Source organism: Wyeomyia smithii, chromosome 2 (assembly GCF_029784165.1).
Source record: "Wyeomyia smithii strain HCP4-BCI-WySm-NY-G18 chromosome 2, ASM2978416v1, whole genome shotgun sequence".
NCBI lineage: Eukaryota > Metazoa > Arthropoda > Insecta > Diptera > Culicidae > Wyeomyia > Wyeomyia smithii.
The window spans coordinates 144,997,603-145,021,414 of record NC_073695.1 but is presented as its reverse complement, the minus strand read 5'-3'; the positions used below and the strand labels follow the sequence as shown (position 1 = coordinate 145,021,414).

The 23,812-nt window shown below is 42.3% G+C and overlaps 1 protein-coding gene across 1 annotated transcript in view; it reads right to left on the bottom strand.

Annotated features, from left to right (window-relative positions):
* Positions 1-23,812, bottom strand: part of LOC129719935 (motor neuron and pancreas homeobox 1-like) — a 686,641-nt gene that overhangs the window by 532,020 nt on the left and 130,809 nt on the right. The window contains exon 2 of the mRNA XM_055671347.1: positions 9,245-9,344. Within this exon, the coding sequence (XP_055527322.1) occupies positions 9,245-9,257 (13 nt within the window). The 5' untranslated portion in view covers positions 9,258-9,344. The remainder of the gene's footprint in view (positions 1-9,244; positions 9,345-23,812) is intronic.

Here is a 23,812-nt window from a genome sequence, read left to right as displayed (position 1 = left end):
ACACCACATCGATGTCGCTGCAATAACCGAAACACATTTGAAGCCGAACATAAACTTCTGCCTGCTGGAACACTCGGTAGTCAGACTGGACCGCACAACCTCAGCTGGGGGCGGGGTTGCAATCGCCATAAGGAGAGGACTACCATACAAATCACTACCGAGTTTCAACATAATCTTTGTCGAAGCTATAGGAATCGAAATTACCACCACTGATGGACCACTCACATTTATTGCGGTCTATTGTCCGAAGCAGTCTCGACGGGCAAATGGAACCACGGTGAAATTGAAGAACGACATCCAAAAGCTGTCTAGAAGAGTAGGCAATTTCGTCATCACAGGTGATCTCAATGCTCGCCACTCCGCTTGGGGTGACTCCAGCTGCAACTCAAATGGTAACATCATCGTAGAAGATTCCGAAGCTGGATATTACTATCCCGCTCATCCGGAATTGCCAACTTACATCTCTCCTGGTGGTGTAGGCTCTAAGCTTGACATTTTTCTGACCAACATCACCGATCGATTTTCGATTCCGAAAACCATAACAGAGCTCTCCTCGGATCATCTTCCGGTCATCGCTGAGATTGGTGCTAACGTAGAGCGGCGTCAAGTTCAACAAAGAAGAAATTACCATCGTGCAAATTGGGTTCAGCTGCAGCGGTATGTTGAACACCATCTTGATGCGGACATCACTTTGAACAGCACTGGAGACATCGATCGTACTCTACAGTCCATGATAGACGTCATCCAGGAAGCAGAGTGCCGCTACATCCCATCTGTTCCAGTGATACGTAAGTTTGCGCAAATCGACGATAACACCAAGAGCATAATTTCCTTGCGAAACTCGCTGAGAAGGCAATATCAACGTACCCGCAACCCTAGGCACCGATTCTACGCTAGACAGCTGACAAAAATCGTTCAAGAACGTCTGGAGAAAGTGAAAAACAGACAGTTTGCAACCGAATTACGTAATTTGCCCAACTGCTCACGGTCATTTTGGCGTGTGGCTAAAGTGTTGAAGAACAAACCAAAACCCATTCCGCCATTAATAGTGAATAGTGAAACTTTGCTAACTTCCCGCGAAAAGGCTTGTGCTATCTCTCAGCATTTTGCCGCTTCCCACAATCTTGGTCGTGATATTGTGAGTGGAATCGAACCAGCTGTCTGTGAATCGATAGTAATTCTGGCCCGCACACCGAATATCTTACCACCTGATCAGCGGATAACAGTGGACGAGGTACAAAACAACATTAAATTCTCTCGGAACATGAAGGATTTGACGGAGTGTTCAACCTTGTGCTCAAAAACCTTGGACCAACAGCCTTGTCTGTGGTGGAAAAAGTGTTCAACCGATGCCTTGAATTGGCTTTCCAACAAAGTGGAAACTGGCGAAAGTGATTCCCATTTTGAAACCAGGAAAGGATCCCACATGCCCCAAAAGCTACCGTCCCATCAGTCTGCTTTCTGCCCTCAGCAAAGGTATTCGAACGATGCATCTACAGCCGTATTCTGTGCCACGCAGAAGTGAACAACATATTCCTGGACGAACAGTTCGGTTTTCGCAGAGGCCATTCAACAACATATCAACTGCAGAGAGTAACAAAACTCATCAATCGCAACAAGGAGCTATCTAAAACAACTGCCATGGCCTGCCTGGACATAGAAAAAGCATTCGACAACGTGTGGCACGACGGGCTTATCTACAAGCTACAGCGCTACAACTATCCCGTTTATCTAGTGAAGATTGTGCAAAACTATCTTACGCTGCGCAAATCTCAGGTCTGTGTGCTGGGTGGCCTGTCTGACTCATACGACGTAGGAGCTCTTGTTCCACAGGGCAGCATCCTTGGTCCTGTTCTGTACAACTTATTCACATCAGATATTCCTGAACTACCCAATGGAGGCATCCTGTCGCTGTTTGCTGATGATACCGCCATTATGTACGAGGGCAGACAGATCAACCAAATAGTTAAAAAGCTGCAAACTGGGCTTAACGTCTTTGTGAATTACCTCACCTCATGGAAAATTTGTGTGAATGCAGCAAAAACTCAGACCATAGTCTTCCCACATCGGAATAGTCAACGTTTGGTGCCGACAACAAAGTTTCGGTTGAACAATGTGGATATTCCCTGGTCGTCAAATGTTCGCTACCTTGGTTTGATCTATGATCATAAGCTACTTTATCGCCCCCACATTGAACAAACAGTAACGAAAAGCTTAGTGCTAATGAAGAAGTTGTACCCGCTAATCAACCGAAAATCGAAATTATCCGTCGTGAATAAATTGACGGTATACAAACAGGTCATCCTGCCAATGCTTCTATACGCCTCGTCGATCTGGAGAACCTGCGCGAGAACCCACCTGCAAAAGATTCAACGGATCCAGAACAAGTTCCTGAAAATGATCTTGAACGTACCCTTCGGAACCCGAACATCAGAAGTGCATCAAATAGCTGGTATCGATATGACCAAAAACATAATCTCTGCACACGCTGAAAACACTAAAAACAATGCACTTAACTCTAGTGCGGTGCTCATTCGTGAGCTTTATTTATAAGTAGCTAGGTATATTTATTTAATAATTAAAACTCTAATGCCGAGCATTAAAATGTAAATCATGTACGTAGAAAAGGAAAAAGTAGTAACACTTATAGTACATTAAAAACATCAGAGTTGAAAAGTTGATAAAATTGAATCTCTCACAATGTTCAAAAAACAAATGTATAATGAAAATACCGTAAGAAAAATGAAGAATATTGAATCCACAAAAAAAAAAATCCGAAGCCGCTCACAATAGTTCTAGACAGCGACAACAGCAGTCCTTCTTAGCAGCAGCAGTAGCAGTGCAGTGGATACCAGCGATAGCAAATAGCGGCCACAGCTGTGGCATAGCAATGGATAGCGCACTAGTTGCAGCGGATCTCAGCATCGATAGCAGCTGATGCAGTGAGTTACATTAGAGAAATGCAGTCTCTGTGCGATAGCGTGCACTAGTAAATGTTTTTAATGAAACACATTTTACATTTTTAAATTTGTAAAAGTTATAAATTTTACTTTATCTCCGTGTCTCAGAACGTACTGAATTATCTTTTCCTTCAGTCATGAGCACGACATCCGAAAAATTTTCATTATCTGCATAAAAATTAAGTTTTTGCATAACAAAAATTTAAAAACGGTTAAGCCACAATCATGACAAGTTACTTACTATATTATTGAAAATGGACAATCCTTGTTGAAGCGCGAAATTCGATTGATCTGACTAGTCAACGTTTATTTACTAGAAAAAATGACTGAAACGCAAGCGGCCGGGTAATTTTTCTTGTAAAAGTATTCTACTTCAACCTTGCGGTCGTGGCTTTGCACACAACCCTCCTGTGATTTTTTTCAGAGATGGCTAAACCGATTTTCACAAAATTATTGTCAAATGAAAGATCTATCTGCCTCTCAGTACTCTATTGAATTTAATTTCAATCGAACTGAAACTTTGTCTGTAATATATCAAAATGTAAAAATTTCGTAATCTCATCAATTAATCCTTTGATGAATTTTATAATGATTGCTCACTTGGTTAAAAAGTTGTGAAAAGAAACGAGTTCTGATGACATTTCAAATCCACTCGTTTCCGCTGAGATAACTGGACTAATTTCAACAATCTTATTGACTAATGAAAGGTTTGGCTGCCCTATATTAGGTTGCCATTTCATTTGATTATATAATCGGACGTTTATTTCAACCGCTATGTATTAAATTGAAGAAACAACGAAAGTCTATTATCTCAAAGATAACACGGCTTACTCGACCGTAACTACGGGCTGTCTCTCAAACTTGCAAGAAAAAAAATTTATAATAAAATGATTCGTGGTTCAAAAGTTATGGAAAGAAATGAAACTGATTGATCGAAATATGTGGCAGCAACATAATTCTAACATGGTATTTAACTATTTAAACGTTCCCGTTATTGCTCGTGATTCAAAAGTTCGAAATTAGGAATCGTTTTTGCCTCTATCCTAGAAAGGTATAGAAGTCACTGGCAAAACCGAAGGTAAGTGCTCCAAAGGGCTGAATGGCATATATCACTCGACTCGGTTCGACGAGCTGAACCTTTTCTGTTTGTGTGTGTATGTGCAACTTTTCCATCTCTCTCATTTTCTCAGAGATGACTGAACCGATTTTCATAAAATTATTCTCAAATGAAAGGTCTAGTTGCCCCATAAAACTTTATTAAATTTTATTGTAATCAAAGATGAGTTCTTTGACAAGCTTGAGCTTCTCTATGACGAGTGCCCAAAACACGACGTAAAAGTCGTCATCGGAGACGCAAACGCACAGGTTGGGAGGGAGGAATTCTCCCGTCCGGTCATTGGAAAGCATAGCCTACACTCGTCAACCGGGGACCAAACATTGACTCTGACCATTATCTCGTCGTTTGTAAGATCCGCTCACGGTTGTCGAACGTGCTGAAATCTCGCACAGAAAGAACGACGCATTTCAACATTCAGCGGTTGAAAGCTGATGGCGTGGCAGCACGCCAGAGAGGTGGATCAACGGATCGCAGAACAGCATGAGGAATGATGCTGTGGAGCAGTACCCACGGCGCCATCGAAACGACTGCGAGAGAGGTGGTAGGTACGACGCGTGGAAGACATCCTAATGGCTGGTTCGATGCCGAGTGCCAGAGAGTGACAGATGAGAAGAACCATGCCAGGAGCCGCGTGCTCACTGCGGCTACGCGTCATAACAGAGAGAGGAACAGGTGGCAAGAGCTGCCGAAAATGGAACTCACCGTTGGAAAAAGCGCGAGTAGAAGGAGCAGGTGCTCGCCAGCGCAGAGGACTGCTATGCTCAAAACGACGTGCGGAGATTCTATAGAACTGTCAACAGAGTCAGAAGAAGGAATTTCCCTGTGCCGGTCATGTTTAATAACAAGGACTGCAACCTGCTTACGGAGCATTTTCAGGCGCTATTGAAAGGTTGGGTTATGAGTGACGAACAAGCTGTGGAGCCACCAACACAGGAGGAGGTGAAAAAGGCGATTAATGAGCTGAAAATGGCAAGGCCGCTGGGAAGGACGGTATCCCGGCCGAACTTCTAAACGCGGGAGGCGAGCGGCTGTACTATGCGATCCACGAGATAATTCTAAAGTTCTGGGCGGATGAACAAATGCCGAACGACTGGTTGGAAGGCCTCATATGCCCTATTTATAAGAAGGGCCATCGATTGGATTGTGGCAACTATCGAGGCATAATGTTGCTCAACTCCTTATATAAAGTGCTCTCCCGTATCCTATTCTTCAGATTGAGACAGTTAACGGAATCCTTTGTTGGCGAATACCAGGCTGGTTTTCGACAGGGGCGTTCCACGACGGATCAAATCTTCACCCTGCGAAGTTCCGGGAGAACAACTTACCGACTCACCATCTGTTTGTGGACTTCAGAAAGGCATACGACTCAGTGAAAATAAACGAGCTGTGGTTGATCATGCTTGAACACGGTTTCCCTACGAAACTAGTTAAGCTGAGTCGTGTTGGTGCTGAGGTGGAGATAGAACGATTTGAAGTTGTTGACGAATTCGTTTATCTTGACACGCTTGTGACATGCGACAACGATATGAGCCGTGAAGTGAAACGACGAGTTGCAGCTGCGAACAGGGCCTTCTACGGACTACGTAACCAGCTAAGGTCCCGTAGTTTGCAAACTGGCACAAAACTAGCGCTGTATAGGACGCTGATACTCCCGGTGGCCCTTTACGGACATGAAGCATGGACGCTGAAGGAAGCTGATCGACGAGTGCTCGGAGTTTTTGAGCGTAAAGTTCTACGATCGATACTTGGCGGTAAACTGGAAAATGGATTGTGGCACAGACGCATGAATCACGAGTTGTACCAGGTATACAAACATGCTGATATAGTAAAGGTAATACAGCAGGACAGGTTTCAGTGGGTTAGACATGAAGCCAGAATGCCTGACGAGAGAGCCGCCAAAACTATTTTCAGTTGAGAACCAGGAAGAGGCCGTCAACTCCGTGGTAGGCCTCGTACGTGGTGGATGTGCGCGGTGGAAGAAGATGCACGATCTGCTGGTACACGAGGAGACTGGAGACCGGCTGCCCAAGACAGAAGAAGCTGGACATCTCTAATTCGTTCGGCCCTAGACCGGTGAACGGTCCGTTAGCCAACAAAGTAAGTAAGTTATCAAATGAACGGGCTCATATGTGTTTGAATGTTACATTTCATATGTTCAGTATAGTTATACTGTTGGCTATCTAAAATTTGTAAGAGTGATAAATAAATCCAGCAAATATTATTAAGGTGTATTTTTTTATGAAAAATGAAATGTTCGCGTAGATCTATTTAAACAAACAATAAGGTTGAATGAGAAAGGCTGGGTCTGACCTCTAGGTGGAATAATTTAGTTTTTTTTCTTATAATTTTGTTTTGTTTTCTGAACGGGTTTGTCATATAGTTTATAATAAACTTCATGATATTTTTTCAAAATGTTCTCGTTTCATGAAATTCAGAAATACCTGAAGAAGATGCAATATACACCGAAACGTCGGATGAAAAAGGAATTCTAGAGCAATACTAGCAATACTCTTTTTATTGCTAAAAAGACTGCGACGCCGAAAAACATCCACGGATACAGTTCCTCATTCGATAGCATAACCCCTAAAACTTACGCATTAAATAGGCTTTTTGCCTTTCTCCTAGAAAGGTATAGCAATCACTGAAAAGGTATAAAAGTGGTCCCAATGGCCAAATGTCATACACCACTCGACTCAGTACGACGGACTGAGCATTTTCTGTATGTATTTATGTTTGTATGTGTGTGTGTATGTGTGTGTGTGTGTATGTGCAAGTTTTTTTCTCACTCACTTTTCTCAGAGATGGCTGGACAGATTTTCATGAAATTGATTGCAAATGAAAAGACTAATAGCGCCATAGGTTGCTTTTGAATTTCATTGTAATCGGATTTTTAGTTTAGAGGTTGAGTATCACAATGTAAAAATCACGAAAAATCAATATCTCAGAAACCACACAACCGATTTCAATAAAACTGGTTTCAAATGATCGGGCAGTCTCCAACACCCTTAGCTTTTAAATTTCGTAATGATTGAACATATGGTTCAAAAGTTATGTAAAGAAAAGTTATCCTGAGGTTGTTTAAACTCACTCATTTTTCTCAAAGATGGCTAAACCGATGTTCACAAAGTTAGTGTCAAATAAAAGGTCTAGTTGCCCCATAGGTTGCTATTTAATTTCATTGTACTCGGATTGTAACTTTGTCCGTTGTTAAAAAAATGTGAAATCACATAACGAAAGTAAACATATTGACTTTCTCCTAACGATCACTGGCAAATTAAAAGGTAGACATGTGATCCAAATGGCGAATGTCATATACTACTCGACTCAGTTCGACGAAACGAGCATTTTCTGCATGTATGCATGTATAGGTGTACATGTGTGTGTGGGTGTGTACGTGTGTATGTGCACCTTTTTACGCACTCACTCTTCTCAGAGATGGTCTGACTGATTTTGCCTATCTTGGTGTCAAATGAAGGGTCTATTTGCTGCTTAGGTTGCTATTGAATTTCATTGTAATCAAACTTTCAGTTTTGGTGCTGCGGTAAAATGTGAAAATCGCTTCAATATCACAGAAGCTATGAACAAAGTTGAAATCAAATTATTGGGCTTTAAAACCATTGAACAACGAATTTCATAATGTTCAAACATGTGGTTTAAAAGCTTTAGAAAGAAACGTAACTCGGAGACTGTTTAAAATTATAGCTACGATCAAAATATGTGGCCTCAACATCATTTAAATTTGATATTGTACTATTTCAATGTACAGGCCGCAAGGCCTTGCTCGGGATTGAGGTTGAAATTAAAAGTCATTTCTATCATTTCACTTTTTCTTTAACTATGTATCTAGAGATTTAAAATGGCGTCCTAAGTTGATTTCTAGCTTCTGGGTGTAACGCTTCCGCAGTGCTCATAATAGATGATATTTGGTCATCTTAAGTTGTTTTCGGCATCTTCGCTATTGAAATACCCGGATCAGGCAAAATTTTGCCATTTTGGGATGTATTCCGGCAACCAGAAGTAGTCATCTGGATTTTTCGCGTGACGTATTTGAAACATATTTATTTCATGGTATTTGCATATGTATGTTTTAAAGTATTTTCATATGTGTGTGACTGTTAGGTTTTGAATGTTCGGTGCTGTTGGCTATTCGAAATTCCTTATTTAGAGTGAAAAATGAATATTTTTTCGGACATCCATAGCTGGAGCTTGTTTAGTGTATAATATACCTCGTCTGCCAAGAGCAGCGGTGCGATCTGCATTTACATTGCCTGAAATGCCATAGTGGCCCGGGACCCATACGAAAACGCAGTCAGGTTTGGCATACTTTTGTTGATGGTTGGGTGACTCCAATGCCTGTATTACACTGAGAGAATCAGTGAAAATAGTGATGGGGCCTTGAGCAGGCATAGTGGATGCTACAAAAACTCCGGCTGCTTCTGCGGAAAAAAACAGACGAGCAATCGGGTAGTCTGTAAAATTGATCGATTCCGTGTTCGTGGACTCCAAAACCGACTTTCCCACTCTCCTTCGATCCATCAGTGAAACGCTTTGTGTAGTTTTTGTACTCCTCGTCAATCAAAACTCGTGCTGCCTGCTGTACAAGTGCTGGATTCTGATTCTTACGGTCATAGCTGGTTAATGTTTTGTCGGTAAACGGAGGAGCAAACCACCAAACACGATCCCCAGTCCAGTGAATCCTTGACACTGGGGGGAGTGCTCGGCTGGCAATCTTTTTCCAGGATTCTGCCCCCTCACTGAGAAGGTGAACCCTTCTATCACATGATGAAGATTTTGCGGCATAACTAGTGGCTCTTTTCGCGATGACTGAGTACAATAGTAACTCAGAAAGAAGCGGAGAGTGAAAAATGAAACCAACAAAAATTTTCAAGGAGTTTTTTTTCTCTTAAATCGTGTAAATCTATTTTAACATATAATAAGTTTGAATGAGAAAGGCTGGGTCTCACCGCTGGTGGATTAATTTTTTTTCTCTCACGGTAGGTTGTATGTATTGGCTTCATGGAAATTAGTTCTTGGCTTATCGAGACCTTTCACAAATAGGTATACAACAGAAAACTAAAATCGTCCAGACTCTTTTGTGCATTGATGTATCACAACAGGCTTCGGATTAGTGTAACAAATTATCATTTTGAAACAATTATGTAATTACCTGTTATATCCATTTCTGTAATCCTTGAGTAACAAAGGTATGGTTGTCTTAAGAACTCCAGCTGAGGTAATCGAGGACAGTTTACGGCGTTTTCATTTTCCTGCAGTGAAAATAAAACCTGTTATTAAGTGCACCCAGACTCATGTCTCATGAAAACTGACAAGCAGCGATGGAAAAAATCACCTCTAGCGATTTGAATACATATAAAGCAAACCTAAGATGCGTTGGCATCGTCGTTAGTATGCGAATAACAACCTATCGGTGTTGGTTCACTCTCTTGGCTTTCCTTTTTACGATATATTGCTTGTCGTTAGTGTACACCACAACGTATGGTCTCAATGTGTACAACTCGGTATATGAAGTTATTCGTCTTGTTACACAGAGCGATCAGATCTTGTTATGTTCTTACTCATTTGACTCATGAATATGATTTTTTGTCAGAAAAAGAAAGAAAATGACAATGTATGCGCTCCTACTCTCGCTCAAGTCAACCGCTGCCGAAGTAGTCCCTTCCCCCACACTTTCCTTCTCACCGCAGCACACTTCTGCTGCTGCTCAGGCGGCATGTTATTCTTTTGCTGCTATTCTTTGTTCCCCTAACGACCGGCATATGGAGAGACAAACGCAACGAGCGAATCGCTTCTCAGAGCAGATGTAGTCCAGTGATGTGTTTGTTTTCTCCCAGCAACCTACGCACCATATCATCATTTCATTATGTGTTTTTTTTTTCTTCATCTATAGTTTATTTGACACGGCACAAATACAATTCAATGTTTAACGGCGCCAATTATATCTGGTAGCTTACTTTCTAAAGTATCTTAATAACTAAAAGCAAATTTTTTTATCCTCGCTGCCGACTACGAGCTGAAACTAAATCTAACTTAAAGCTAGAATATTTTGCATTAAAAGCACAGGTTTGCTGTTTGATGGTTTTCATTGCCATAGGTAAGCAGCATATTAAATTTGTTCCGCTGCTGGGCCAAGATATTACGGACGGCATATTGGGTTGTTTCCATCGGGTCTTGAGAGTATCGTGCGGGTCTGATTGCTGTTTCCGGATCCGGGGTCTTAACGTGTTCTTGTCGTTTGGTTGGATGTAGGCGGAAGGGGATAGGACTAAACTGGGGCGTGGATGGATTTCAGGAAAACGTATATGAGGGACATGTACGATAGGTCACGGCTCGCCAAGACATCACGAACAGGAACAGCCGGCTGCCTACCTTCGGCCTGCAGGGAAGCTATTAATCTAGACCTGGCGTCACGGTGTACAGGGCATGACCAAACAACGTGTTCTATGTCGTGATAACCTTCACCACAGGCACAGATACCACTCTCCCCGAGCCCAACACGACGGAGATGCGCGTCAAATCTATAGTGATTGGACATAAGCCGAGACATCACGCAAATGAAATCCCGACCTACATCCAACCCCTTGAACCACGGGCTCGTCGATACCTTGGGTATTATGGAATGTAACCACCTTCCCAGTTCCCCCTTGGTCCAAGAATTTTGCCAACTGATGATCGTATTCTGACGTACAAATGCGAAAAATTCATTAAAGGCAATTGGTCTTTCATAAATATCACCGTTTGTTGCGCCCACCTTAGCCAAAGAGTCCGCTTTCTCATTGCCCGGTATCGAGCAGTGAGAAGGGACCCACGCTAAGGTAATCTGAGTAGATTTTTCGGATAATGCACTCAGATGTTCCCGTATTTTCCCCAGGAAATACGGAGAGTGCTTAACATCTTTCATCGATCGGAGAGCCTCAATGGAACTGAGGCTGTCCGTAAAGATGAAATAATGGTCCGTGGGCATTTTTTCGATAATCCCTAGGGTGTACTGAATTGCAGCCAATTCTGCGACGTAAACAGAAGCAGGATTATCGAGCTTATGGGAGACGGTTAAATTGTTATTGAAGATACCGAAGCCAGTGGACCCATCAAGAAGTGATCCGTCAGTGTAGTACATATTGTCGCAGTTGATGTTTCGATATTTATTGGAAAAAATTTTAGGGATCTGCTGCACGCGTAAATGATCCGGGACTCCACGAGTTTCTTCTATCATGGATGTATCGAAAAACACAGTAGAATCAGAAGTATTTGATAAGTCGACACGATTTGGAATATTCGAAGAAGGGTTAATATTTTGGGACATGTGATTGAAATACAATGTCATAAAACGGGTTTGAGAATTAAGTTCGATTAACCTTTCAAAATTTTCAATCACGGGACGGTTCAAGACCTCACATTTGATTAGAATACGAGAAGACAGGCTCCAGAAGCGGTTTTTCAATGGTAGTACTCCAGCTAAGATCTCCAAACTCATCGTATGGGTCGATTGCATGCAACCCAAGGCGATACGCAAACAACGATATTGTATTCGCTCCAGTTTGATTAAATGTGTGTTTGCTGCGGAGCGGAAGCAGAAACACCCGTACTCAATAACAGACAGTATCGTTGTTTGGTAAAGCCTTATAAGGTCTCCTGGGTGGGCTCCCCACCATTGTCCGGTTATTGTACGAAGAAAATTCACTCTTTGTTGACATTTTTTCATCAGATACCTCACGTGACAACCCCAGGTGCCTTTAGAGTCGAACCAGACACCAAGATATTTGTGTACCAAAACCTGAGAAATCGTTTTACCCATTTATTGTGTTTGAAGCTGAGCAGGTTCATGCTTCCTAGAAAAAACTACTATCTCAGTCTTCTCCGGAGAGAATTCGATACCTAGCTGTAAAGCCCAAGCAGACAAATTGTCCAAGGTATCTTGCAAATCGGCAGCTTTGGCTCCTGCAACAGAGATTACACTGTCGTCTGCAAGTTGTCTTATCGTGCATGAATTTGCCAGACATTCGTCGATGTCATTTACATAAAAGTTGTAAAGAAGGGGGCTTAAACATGAGCCCTGGGGAAGACCCATGTAGCTAATGCGAAAAGTTGCCAAATCGCCGTGCGTAAAATGCATGTGCTTTTCGGACAACAAATTGTGCAAAAAATTGTTCAAAATTGGAGAAAATCCATGTCGGTGAAGTTTACCCGAAAGAATGTCAATAGAAACGGAATCAAAAGCCCCCTTAATGTCCAAGAACGCAGACGCCATTTGTTCTTTGCGAGCATACGCCAGCTGAATATCTGTTGAAAGCAACGCAAGACAATCATTCGTCCCTTGGGCGGAAGCCAAATTGAGTATCTGATAGTAGACCATTTGATTCGACCCAATGGTCTAAACAACGGAGTATCATTTTTTCCATCAATTTCCGGATACAGGATAGCATTGCAATCGGCCTATAAGAGTTGTGATCAGGAGCTGGTTTCCCTGGTTTTTGGATGGCGATCACCTTCACTTGCCTCCAATCCTGCGGTACAATGTTTTGCTCCAGGAACTTATTGAACAAGTTCAACAAGCGCCTCTTGGCATTGCCGGGTAGATTCTTCAACAAGTTGAATTTGACTCTATCTAACCCAGGCGCGTTATTGTTACAGGACAGGAGGGCAACTGAAAATTCTGCCATCGTAAAAGGTGATTCTATCGCGTCGTGGCCCGGAGACGCATCGCGAACAATGTTTTGCTCAGGAACAGAGTCCAGACATACTTTCCTAGCAATATCAAATATCCACCGACTTGAAGACTCCTCGCTTTCGTTGACCGTTACGCGATTCCGCATTCTTCGGGCTGTGTTCCAAAGAGTGCTCATCGATGTCTCCCTCGACGTCTCGTTCACGAACCGACGCCAATATCCGCGTTTTTTTGCTTTAGCCAAGCTTTTAAGCTTGGTATTAAGCTCCGAATACCGTGTATAGTCGCCAGGTATACCTTTCTTCTGGTAGGCCAAAAACGCGTCGGATCTTTGCGTGTAGACATCGGAGCACTCTTGGTCCCACCACGGAGTGGGAGGCCGTTCTTTGATCGTTACGCCGGGATATTTCTTCGTTTGGGCTTGCAACGCGGCGTCGAGAATCAAGCCCGCGAGGAGATTGTATTCTTCAAGTGGTGGATGATGTTGAATCGACTCGACCGCTTTTGAAATCATTTCCTCGTATAACTTCCAATCGACATTCCGTGTGAGGTCATACGGAATGTCAATTGGTCGCATGCGAGTTGACCCGTTATTAATTGAAATAAGAATAGGCAAATGGTCGCTACCGTGAGGATCGAGGATTATCTTCCATGTGCAATCCAACCGTAGCGACGTCGAACATAAGGCTAGATCCAAAGCGCTTGGGCGCGCTGGAGGTTTCAGGATACGTGTCATTTCACCGTTGTTTAAAATAGTCATGTCGAAGTCATCGCAAAGGTTATAGATTAAAGAGGAGCGGTTATCATTGTAAGGGGAGCCCCAAGCCACACCATGAGAGTTGAAGTCTCCCAAAATCAAACGTGGCGAGGGAAGAAGTTCTATTAAATCAAAGAGCAGCCGTTGCCCAACCTGTGCTCTGGGAGGAATATATATTGAGGCAATACAAAGCTCTTTACCTTGTATTGTCATTTGACATGCGACAACTTCGATGCCTGGAATCGAGGGGAGGTTAATACGATAGAAAGAATAGCACTTTTTAATCCCTAAAAGTACTCCTCCATATGGGGTGTCTCGATCAAGGCGAATAATATTAAAATCATGGAAGTTGAGATCAATATTTGAAGTAAGCCAAGTTTCACAAAGGGAAAATGCATCGCATTTGTTTTTATTTATCAAAACTTTAAACGAATCAATTTTTGGTAAAATACTTCTACAATTCCACTGTAAGACAGAGATAGAATCCTTCATATACGCGGTTGAATTAGGCATCGAAGGATACAATCGCTGCAAGGAGGGGCCATTGGGCAGTCAACTGCTTCAAAAATGATCTAACTGTTGGGAGGAATGATGTAAGAAAAATTTTAATTGGATCGGGTACATTGAAATTTTCAAAAATCCAGTCCACAATGTCAGAAAATTTCACTAATCCAGAGTTTGTTTCATCAACTGGATGTGCAAAAGGAACAACTGGGGTTTTAGATGTTCCTGGCAGTGCTGGGAACTCCTTCTGGGACTTTAAATTTGCAAGCCCAGGAGGAGTTTGCTTCGGTTTTTCCGCAGCACTGTTTGGTTTGTTCGTACTTTTCATTACACTTCGGGAAATCTTAGGACCTTTACGGGGAAGTTTAGGAGAAGAAACATTTTTCCTCTTCCTAGACTCCCCAAGATTGGCATAAGATGTTCCCGCTGATGAATCGTCAGAATCGGTTTCATCAGAGGGCAACAGATCAAAGGGGTTCGATGTTATGGTAGAAGTGGTCACGGTCTTCTTAAGAATCTCAGCGTAAGAACGCTTTGAACGCTCCTTAAGTGACCGCTTGATTTTATCTCTGCGCTGCATGTACACCGGGCATGTGGAGAGCTCATGCTGGTTTTCCCCATAGTGAATACATTTTTCAGCATTAACACTGCAAGAATCTTCCGCATGAGTCTCCCCACACTTGCTACATCGTGCCTTATTGCAGCAGTAGGCGGCTGTGTGGCCTAACTGCTTGCAATTGGTGCAATTCATAACACGGGGTAAATACAATCGCACAGGCAGACGAACCCGGTCGATCGAGACGTGGCTAGGGAGTGCAGATCCGGCAAACGTAACGCGAAACGAGTCTGACGGAGTGTAAACTTTTTTACCGCAAACGAGAGACATGGACCGCAATTGCTTACAATCCAAAATCTTCGCCTGTGTTTCGGTATTTTTGAAGCAACCGGTTGCGCTTTTTAGGATACACTCGACAGACAGACTCGAATCGGTTATGACACCGTCGATCTCCACGTTTTGTGCGGGTATGTAAACGCGATACTCGCGTGTGAAGAGCTCAGAGCAAGCGATAGCATTGGCCTGTGCCAGATCACTGACCACGACACGGAGCTTGTTAGGTCGGAAATTTCGGTCACGGCCTTGTACCCCTTCGTCAGGTCTTTAGAAATTTGCAGTATGTTTAATCGTTTTGAATTCACTCCTGCCTTTGGACGAAAATAAACAGTATAGCTGCCCTGTTGAGATCCGTCCGGGTAAAGCCTGGGGCGAGGGGGGACTGGAGAATGAACAGGGGAGGGGGTAACAGAAGGGTCAGGGTCAGGGGGGTTCGGGGATGGTGGCACGGGAGGCGAGGGATCTATATCCATCGCGCTAAATGTAGCGCACTAACGCACTAGCGCCGACAAGAACACGTACCTCTTTACTTCTTCCTTCCAGCAGTGGTTGTCCGATCGTTCGAAGCTGCACCCAAAGCAGCCAGCAGCACCAATACAGCCACCAGCAGTGAGCCGGGTGTGAGATCACTCAGCACAGCGACACGGACTCGACTGTCAACTGATGGCCTTGAACTCGAAAGAATAATACACTCTTTTGTTTGGCTATTCGTACACACGGACCGGATTGTAATAGAACGACCACTTTGCACGTCCGTTTCTGTCGAGTGTTCGACGCGGAATGGTCATTGTGTGTTGAGAGGATTCAAGCTTAATCGCGATCTGTACACTTCATGATGTGTACATGTGGAGATTAAACAATGATTGCATCATATTCGTTTCGTTCACAAGTAAGTTTTCTTTATTAAACTGCTTATTGGTTTGTAAATGAGCAGAATCATGCCAAATGATCTGGAAATACGCGAAAATTCAATCGACCGTTTTTGATTTGAATGAAACTTTGCGCACATATTTGGCTTAGCAAATTGAGCATTTTTCACAGATGAAGAGATTTTTACACCCATGAGTTATATTCTAAAAGGGTGTATGCCTTTTGGCATAGGTTTTATTCGAAGCATTATAGTCCAGAAACCGTTGGTAGTATAGAAAAACCCAAATAAATCCACCTAGCGGTAAAACCCAGCCTTTCTCATTCGAACTAATCATTTGTTAGAATAGATTTACACGAATGCTTCAATTTCCAGAAAAAAATACTCCTTGATGATATTTGTTGGATTTGTTTCTCACTCTTAATAACAAATTTGTGGTGGCCAACAGTGAGACTATACCAAAGATTTAAAACATAACATTCAAACACATACGAACATAAGTTTACAAATGCATATAACATGAAGTAAACATGTTTCAAATATATGACGTGATTTTTTTTTTGATCGTGGTATAATCGAAACGTAGTCATATTTAAGTTAGACTCGATTAGATATCATTTTAGACTCGATTATTTCTAGTAGGATTTTGCTTCTACTTCAAATAAGACATTCTCTTTACAACCTTTGAACTACGTGTTCAATCACTATAATTCATCAGTTAACCCTTAACTAGTCCGTTCATCTGAAATCAAAATTGTTCAAATCGGTTGTGTAGTTTCTGAGATAACGAAGTGTCATGATTTTCACATGTTGATTGAAAACATGAAAACCAAAAATCCGATTACAAAAAAATTTGAAAGGACCTTATGAGGCAGCTGGATCTTTGATTTGAGAATAATTTTGTAAAAATAGGTACAGCCATCTTTGAGAAAATCGAGTGAGATTGAAAAGATGCGCTCACACACAGAAAATGCTCAACTCTCTGGATCACTGTCATACCTTCGGTTTTGCCAGTGATTGCTATAACATTCTAGAAGAATAACGAAAGATATGAAAGAAACAAAAATAGAAAAAAATAGTAAAAGATGTATAGAATGAAATATTTCAAAAAGAATCAAAAATAAAAAATAAAAATAAAATTAATCCATCTAGCGGTCAGAACCACCTTTTCTCATTCAAACTTATTAGTTGTAAAAATAGATTTACATGAACGCTTATATCAAACAAAGGTATATTCAATCTTTTGGTTTTAAAACATTGATGTTGTAATTGAAATATAAAATATGATATTTGATGATATTTGAATGCTTAAAAAATAGCTAAACAAAAGAAATTACTCCTAATTTCGAACAATTTAATCACGAGCGATACCGGGAATGTTCAAATAGTACGATACCACATTTATATTATGTTGAGCCCACATATATTGATCAAAGCAGGTATAGTTTTGAATAGTCTTTGAATTTATTTTCTTTCTATAACTTTTGAACCACATATCCAGTTGTTATGAAGTTTGTTATTTGTAAGTTTAAGAGTTGGTTCGTTCATATGACACTAGTTATGTTCAAATAAGTCTTGTAGTCTTTAAGATAATAGTAGTAGTAGTAGCTTTTTATTATAGGGTTTTCAGCCTGTGGCTGGTTCACCCCGAGTAATTTAAATACTATATAAATTAATTATATATGCTAAATAGTGCTGTATAAATTACAATTCTTTAAAAAATTTAGTATGTTACTTTCGGCGACTGGTTCTGCACTCAAAACTTCCTTAAGACTGTTGGAGATACCGTTCTGTGATCTTTGGCTGCAAAATTCAGGACATACACAAATGATATGCTCAATGGATCGTTTCGTTCTACAGATAGTACACCATCTTCTAAAGGCACCCTCTCCGATCATATCATGAGTTATTCTGGTGTGTCCCGTCCGTACGCGGGAAAGGACAACCAGTTCTCTCCAGTTTTCACGATCGGGCCACTTACGTAAACACAAGGTGCGGTTTTGGCACCACTTTTCTTCCCATTTTTCGCGATGCCTTTTCGGATATCCATAGCTGGAGCTTGTTTAGTGTATAATATACCTCGTCTAGCAAGAGCAGCGAGGTGATTTGCATTTACATTTCCTGAAATGCCATAGTGGCCCGGGACCCATACGAAAACGCAGTCAGGTTTGGCATACTTAAGGATTGCCTCGATCCATGGGTGTTGAGGGTTGGGTGACTCCAATGCCTTGATTACACTAAAGGAATCAGTAAAAATAGTGATGGGGCCTTGAGCAGGCATAGTGGGTGCTACACAAACTCCGGCTGCTTCAGCGGAAAAAACATACGAGCAATCGGGTAGTCTGTAAAATAGATCAATTCCGTGTTCGTGGACTCCAAAACCGACTTTCCCACTCTCCTTCGCTCTATCGGTGAAACGCTGGATTCTGACTCTTATGGTCATAGCTGGTTAATGTTTTGTCGGTAAACGGAGGAGCAAACCACTAACCACGATCTCTAGTCCAGTGAATCCTTGAAACTGGGGGGAGTGCTCGGCTGGCAATCTTTTTCCAGGATTCTGCCCCCTCACTGAAAAGGTGAACCCTTCTATCACTAGATGAAGATTTCGCGGCATAACTAGTGGCTCTTTTCGCGGTGACTGAGTACAATAGTAACTCAAAAAGGAGCGTTTCTAGCTCAGCATGTACAGCCAGAATTGGTGTCGAGGGCAATAAATTCGAAACAATCCTACGTGAGGTGTTGTACGTCGGTCCCGAAATGTTGGCCATGTTACCAACAGCGCTGCAAGTCAATTCCAGGCCATACGTCAATTTTGAGTTAAGGATGGCCTTGGCTTCTTTGGACCTTACCCTCCTGTTCCCGTTGATTCGTTTTCCAGAAATTGCTTTGAGCAAATTCAATCTGGTGCGGCAGCTTTGATTTGTTGAAGTAAAATGCGGTGTGAAACATAACTTGCTGTCCAGCACTACTCCCAACACCCGCATTGTTTTGCGGAGCGTAATCGGTTTCGAGGTTCTCTTGTGGTTGCCGCTGCAGTAATGCATGCATTCGCTTTTTTCCGGAGCCAATCGAAACCCGGATCTTGAAGCCCATTTTTCGACCGAACGTACTGCTGTTTGAGCTTTTTTGCACAGCGCAGGCAAAGTCTTTCCTAAGCATATTAGAAGCACATCGTCTGCATATATAAGAATGTATATGGTTTTGGGTAGCTGAAGAAAAACTGTATTCATAATGATCAGGAACAACGTACAGCCAATACTGAGCCCTGGGGGACTCCGGTCTCTTCGCGCTTAATGTAGATCTTGTATTATCGACAAGGACTTGGAAAGTCCTTTCGGTGAGAAAATTGTTAATAAAGTGCAAAATATTGCCTTAAGGCCCCAGTTTATCAACTGCTGGACGGCAATAGGTGTGTAGGCGTGGTTATAAGCCTTTTGGATATCAACTGAGACGATTTCAGCATGTAAATTGGTGTCCTTAGCTTTTTTCAGAATTTCGCCTAGTGCAGCGAAATACGTGCCAGTTCCGTGCCCAGCTCGAAAAGCGTGTTGCCTGCCGTCTAGCAAGCTGTTGTGTCGAAGGAAGTGGTTGAGGCGTCGGTTGACCATCCGTTCCATTGTCTTCGATACACAACTCGTTAAGAATATTGGTCTATAGCCTGCAGCTTCGGAGCTCAGGCCGTTTTGTTTTCCTATTGGTACCACTAAACTATAACGCCAATTCTGAGGAAACGTGTTTTGTATCCACTCTTTGTTGTATAAACGGAGCAAACATTCCTTACACACAGCTGGAAGATTCTTTAGCATAAAGTATCCAACTTCGTCGTCACCAGGAGATTTTCCCTTGGTCTTAGAAAGAGCAAAGTCGAGCTCTGCCATTGAAAAGGGATCATTGATGAAGTCGTTAGCACCATGTTCTGGACCCGCAATATTCTGAGGGCCAAATACTTGAATGTTTTTCTTCCTGATGAAATCAATGGTATAGTTGTCAATGGCCGAGCTGTAAGCGAAGTAGCCTGCAAGGGTGTCAGCTACTACTACGGGATCCCTAGTAGCCACTTCATCCACTTTTATTGTCATTCCGTTAAACCGCCTTTGCCATTTAATAAGGTCACTTTTTTCCATAGTTCTGCTGAAGACTGAAACTTAATAATACCATCTAAAAAGCCTGTCTGCATTTGTTTCTCACAGTTCGGTACGTCTCAGTGGCTTCATCATTATTCGGGTGGCCTTTTGGTATTCGCTTTGCTGCTCTGAGAGCTTTCCTCCTTTCTTTCACAATTTTTTTGATGTCCTTTGACCACCGGGGCAGGGCTTTTCTCACAGGTCGTGGGCTCGTTTTTGGGATTGCCTCATTGGCTGCCTCGATAATCAAATTCGTGAGCTGATCAATGTTAGTTGGTGTTGAGGCCCGGAGCTTTGTCGAAACAGTGCAGTTGTACAAGGTCTAATCTGCGTCATCGTAGAGCCAGCGGGGTCTTCTTGATGTACTAACCGGCTTGTCGTTGGTTGTGAGGAGTATTGGGTCATGGTCACTGCCCATAGGATCATCATATTTTTTTCAACCTAGTCGATGGACGACATTGCTGCTTACCAGAGACAGATCGATGGCGGTTCTCGTGGTGCCTCGTATGAATGTTTGGGATCCATCGTTAAGGACGGTAAGATTGGCATTTTCTATGGTATCAGGCTCTGTTGTTAGCCCTAACACAGCCCCAGCTGGGGTGGTGACTATTGAAATCACCCAGAACTAGCCTGGGTTCCGGTATCTGTTGGAGTGCCTCCCTCATTTTTTTGCAGACCTGGAATTTTCTGATATGGTCGATAGCTACTTACCATTGATAGTGGAAAGGGACACAGGGTCCTCACTGTTATCACTGGGAGATCGCTGTATATGTATAATATATCATACGAGGTACCTTTTTGGATACCCAGTGCTGCAGAGTGATAGATGTTCGTGAGACGCTTGGTAATCCAGTCAAATTGTCCTCCAAGGGTACGGTTCATCGTACTTGGGTCGGCTCTGTGAATTTCCTGTAGAGCGATGACTTGAGGTTGGTGTTGTTGGGCTAGGATTTCTAGATTTGGTAGATTGTTGAAGAATCCATTGATATTCCACTGCAAGGCAAGTATGTTATGTCCAATGGGTGCGTCGTTGGATGAGTTAATTTCGTCAAACTCTCCGATATTGTGGTGGTCATTTGTTTGTGTTTGGCAGACTCCAAGGTTTCCGGTTTTTAACTATGCGGAAGTACCGATCCGCGGGGAGGTATCGGCAGGACTGTCCTCGGCGTCGACCGTTGGTGCGGCCATTTGGCGTTCACTCCGGTTCGTTCGTGTGGGAGTCAGATAGATGCTATTGTGTATGTCAGTAGTTCCAATATCTATAGCTTCATTGTTATTGCGGGTAGTTGTGGATTTTTGTGTTGGTGGGAAAGTGCTGAAGATGATTTGTGACGTTGAATACGTTAAGGGTTCGAGGCTTTTACTTTTTAGCAAATTTCTACTGCTCCGATATCCATCTCCCTTTTCAACGATTCCGCTAAGAGCCTCCTCTCCGGATTCCATAGAGCTGTCACTGTATATTACATCGGCGTGAGTCTTAGGGATCTTGCCCTTGAGGTGCTTGCTGTTACTTCCTGTAGGAGAGGGGTTCCGTTTGGGAGTGGACTGGTTGTTCGACTGTTCCCGTACCTTTTTTGGTCTGCGGTGCCAAGTTTTTTGTTTTTACGTTGTTCATTCTGTTTGGTTAGGAGTTGTGTGGCTTGTCCAGGTGTTGTGTTTCCCTTTGTGATTGCTTCGTCGTGCTGTGATTTTTGCATGTTTTTAAGTTTTTTTAGAACATTATTTTCGTGGTCCTTTCTCGTTGCCTGCTCCTTTAAGTTATTTATTTGTTTAACCAAGTCCTCAATAGTCCCGTGGTGGTCTGCATCCTGTTATTTTTCTTTTCTTCCAGGATTTTTATCCTTTCGTCTCTATCGTTCTTTTTTTCCGTCAGCTCCTTAATTTTCAGCGTTAGATCAGTCAAAGCGGTTTCATTGCTGGCGTTAAGTACGATGGCATATTTCCTTGTGTTGTTATGACTGTTGTAAAGCCGACTAGCGGCCGGAAAACTCAACCTGTGATCGACTCGAAGTCTTTGGATTTCCTTTTCCTTTTGGAAGGTTGTGCAACTCCTGCTATTGAGTCCGTGTTCGTGACTGTTGCATCTGCGACAGAAGGGTGCGTTCGGGCACGCCGCATTTTCCTGTTGGGAGTGGTCACCAGCACAATTACCACAAATCGTTGTAGCTTGACATCTTACGCGAGTGTGTCCGAAACTCCAGCATCTGTAGCAGAGCATTGGGGACGGGTAGTATGGCCTCGTGTTTACCCGGATATATCCAAAATCGATGTACATAGGTGGAGTGGCGCCCATAGTCGTCAAAATCATTGATGGGGTATTGACTATCCGACTACCATCTCTTCTGGTGAAGCGTCGGATTCCGATGACTTCCTGGTTGGCCAAAGATGAGAGCAGTTCCTGATCGGGTATAACTATCACGTCGAACAAGAGACAACGCACTCGCTGCAATTCAGCGTGTGGTGGTGGATGACACGAATGCTGGTTTTGTCCACTAGTTCATTGTCATTGACAGCAGTTTCCTTACGTGGTTTGGCTTCCGCACTTTCAGTGTATAGAACTCACCTCGATTCTTTGGAAAGGCACCGGTAATTTTGTCCCCCGTACATAACTCGATGGATGTACGAATAGTAAAGGGATTGCAAGAAGTTTCCCGTCGATCGCTTCCATTCGCAGTAGTGTTAATTCACCGTAGTCGCAGTTGGGGTCCATCCATGTGGACAACGTACACACACACACAAACGGAAGATCGTGTGATATATGCCATTCGGCCATTTGGAGTACATTTATACTTTCGGTTTTGCCAGTGATTGCTATACCTTTCTAGGAGAAAGGCAAAACAGATGGATGTCATTTTCCTGGATCCTTTCAAGTGCTAGTAAACTAGTCTAGCCTAGACATGTTTAATCATTAGTTAGGGATTTTCAAGGCAGTCTTTTCATTTGACCTGGTGTAAAAATTGGTTGTGCAGTTTAGGACATAACTAGATTTCGTTGTTTTCATAATATGAAACACAGCCCAAACTAAAAGTACGATGACAATGAAATTCAAAAGCAACCTATAAGGCCACTAAACCTTTCATTTACAACTGATTTCGTGAAAACTGCCCCAGTCATCTCTGTGAATGAGTGAAAAGTGAATGAGTTAAAGCAGATCCAATTACAATGAAATTCAACAGCAACCTATGGGGCAACTAAACCTTTCGATTGATACTAATTTTGTGAAAATCGTTTCAGCCATCTCTGAGAAAAATGAATGAGTTTTAACAGCCTCTGAAAAACTTTTGATTACATAACTTTTGAACCATATGTTTAATCATTACGAAAATTATCAGTTGAGGGTTTTGAAGACAGCCCGATTATTTGCAACCAATTTAATTGAAACCATTTTTGTTTTTTTTGGAGATATTGATATTTCGTGATTTTTACATTTTGATACATAACCTCTAAACTAAAAATCCGATTACAATGAAATTCAATAGCAAGCTATCGGGCAACTAGGCCTGTCATTTGCAATTAATTTCATGAAAATCGGTCCAGCCATCTTTAAGAAAACTTAGTGAGACACACACACATACATGCATACATACAAAAAATGCTCAGTTCGTCGAACTGAGTCGAGTGATATATGACATTCAGCCATTGAGACCACATTTATACCTTTAGTTTTGCCAGTGATTGCTATACCTTTCTAGGAGAAAGGCAAAACTGCCTGAGAATGAGTTGTAGGTAATCAAAAATGCATCATGAAAACTTAAATTAATCCACCTAGCGATCAGACCCAGCCTTTCTCATTCAAACTTTTATTTGTATAAATAGATTTACATGAACGCTTCAATCCAATGAATGTAAATTCACCCTTGAGGTTCTAAAATATTGATTTTTTAATCTATACATATAAAAATGCAAT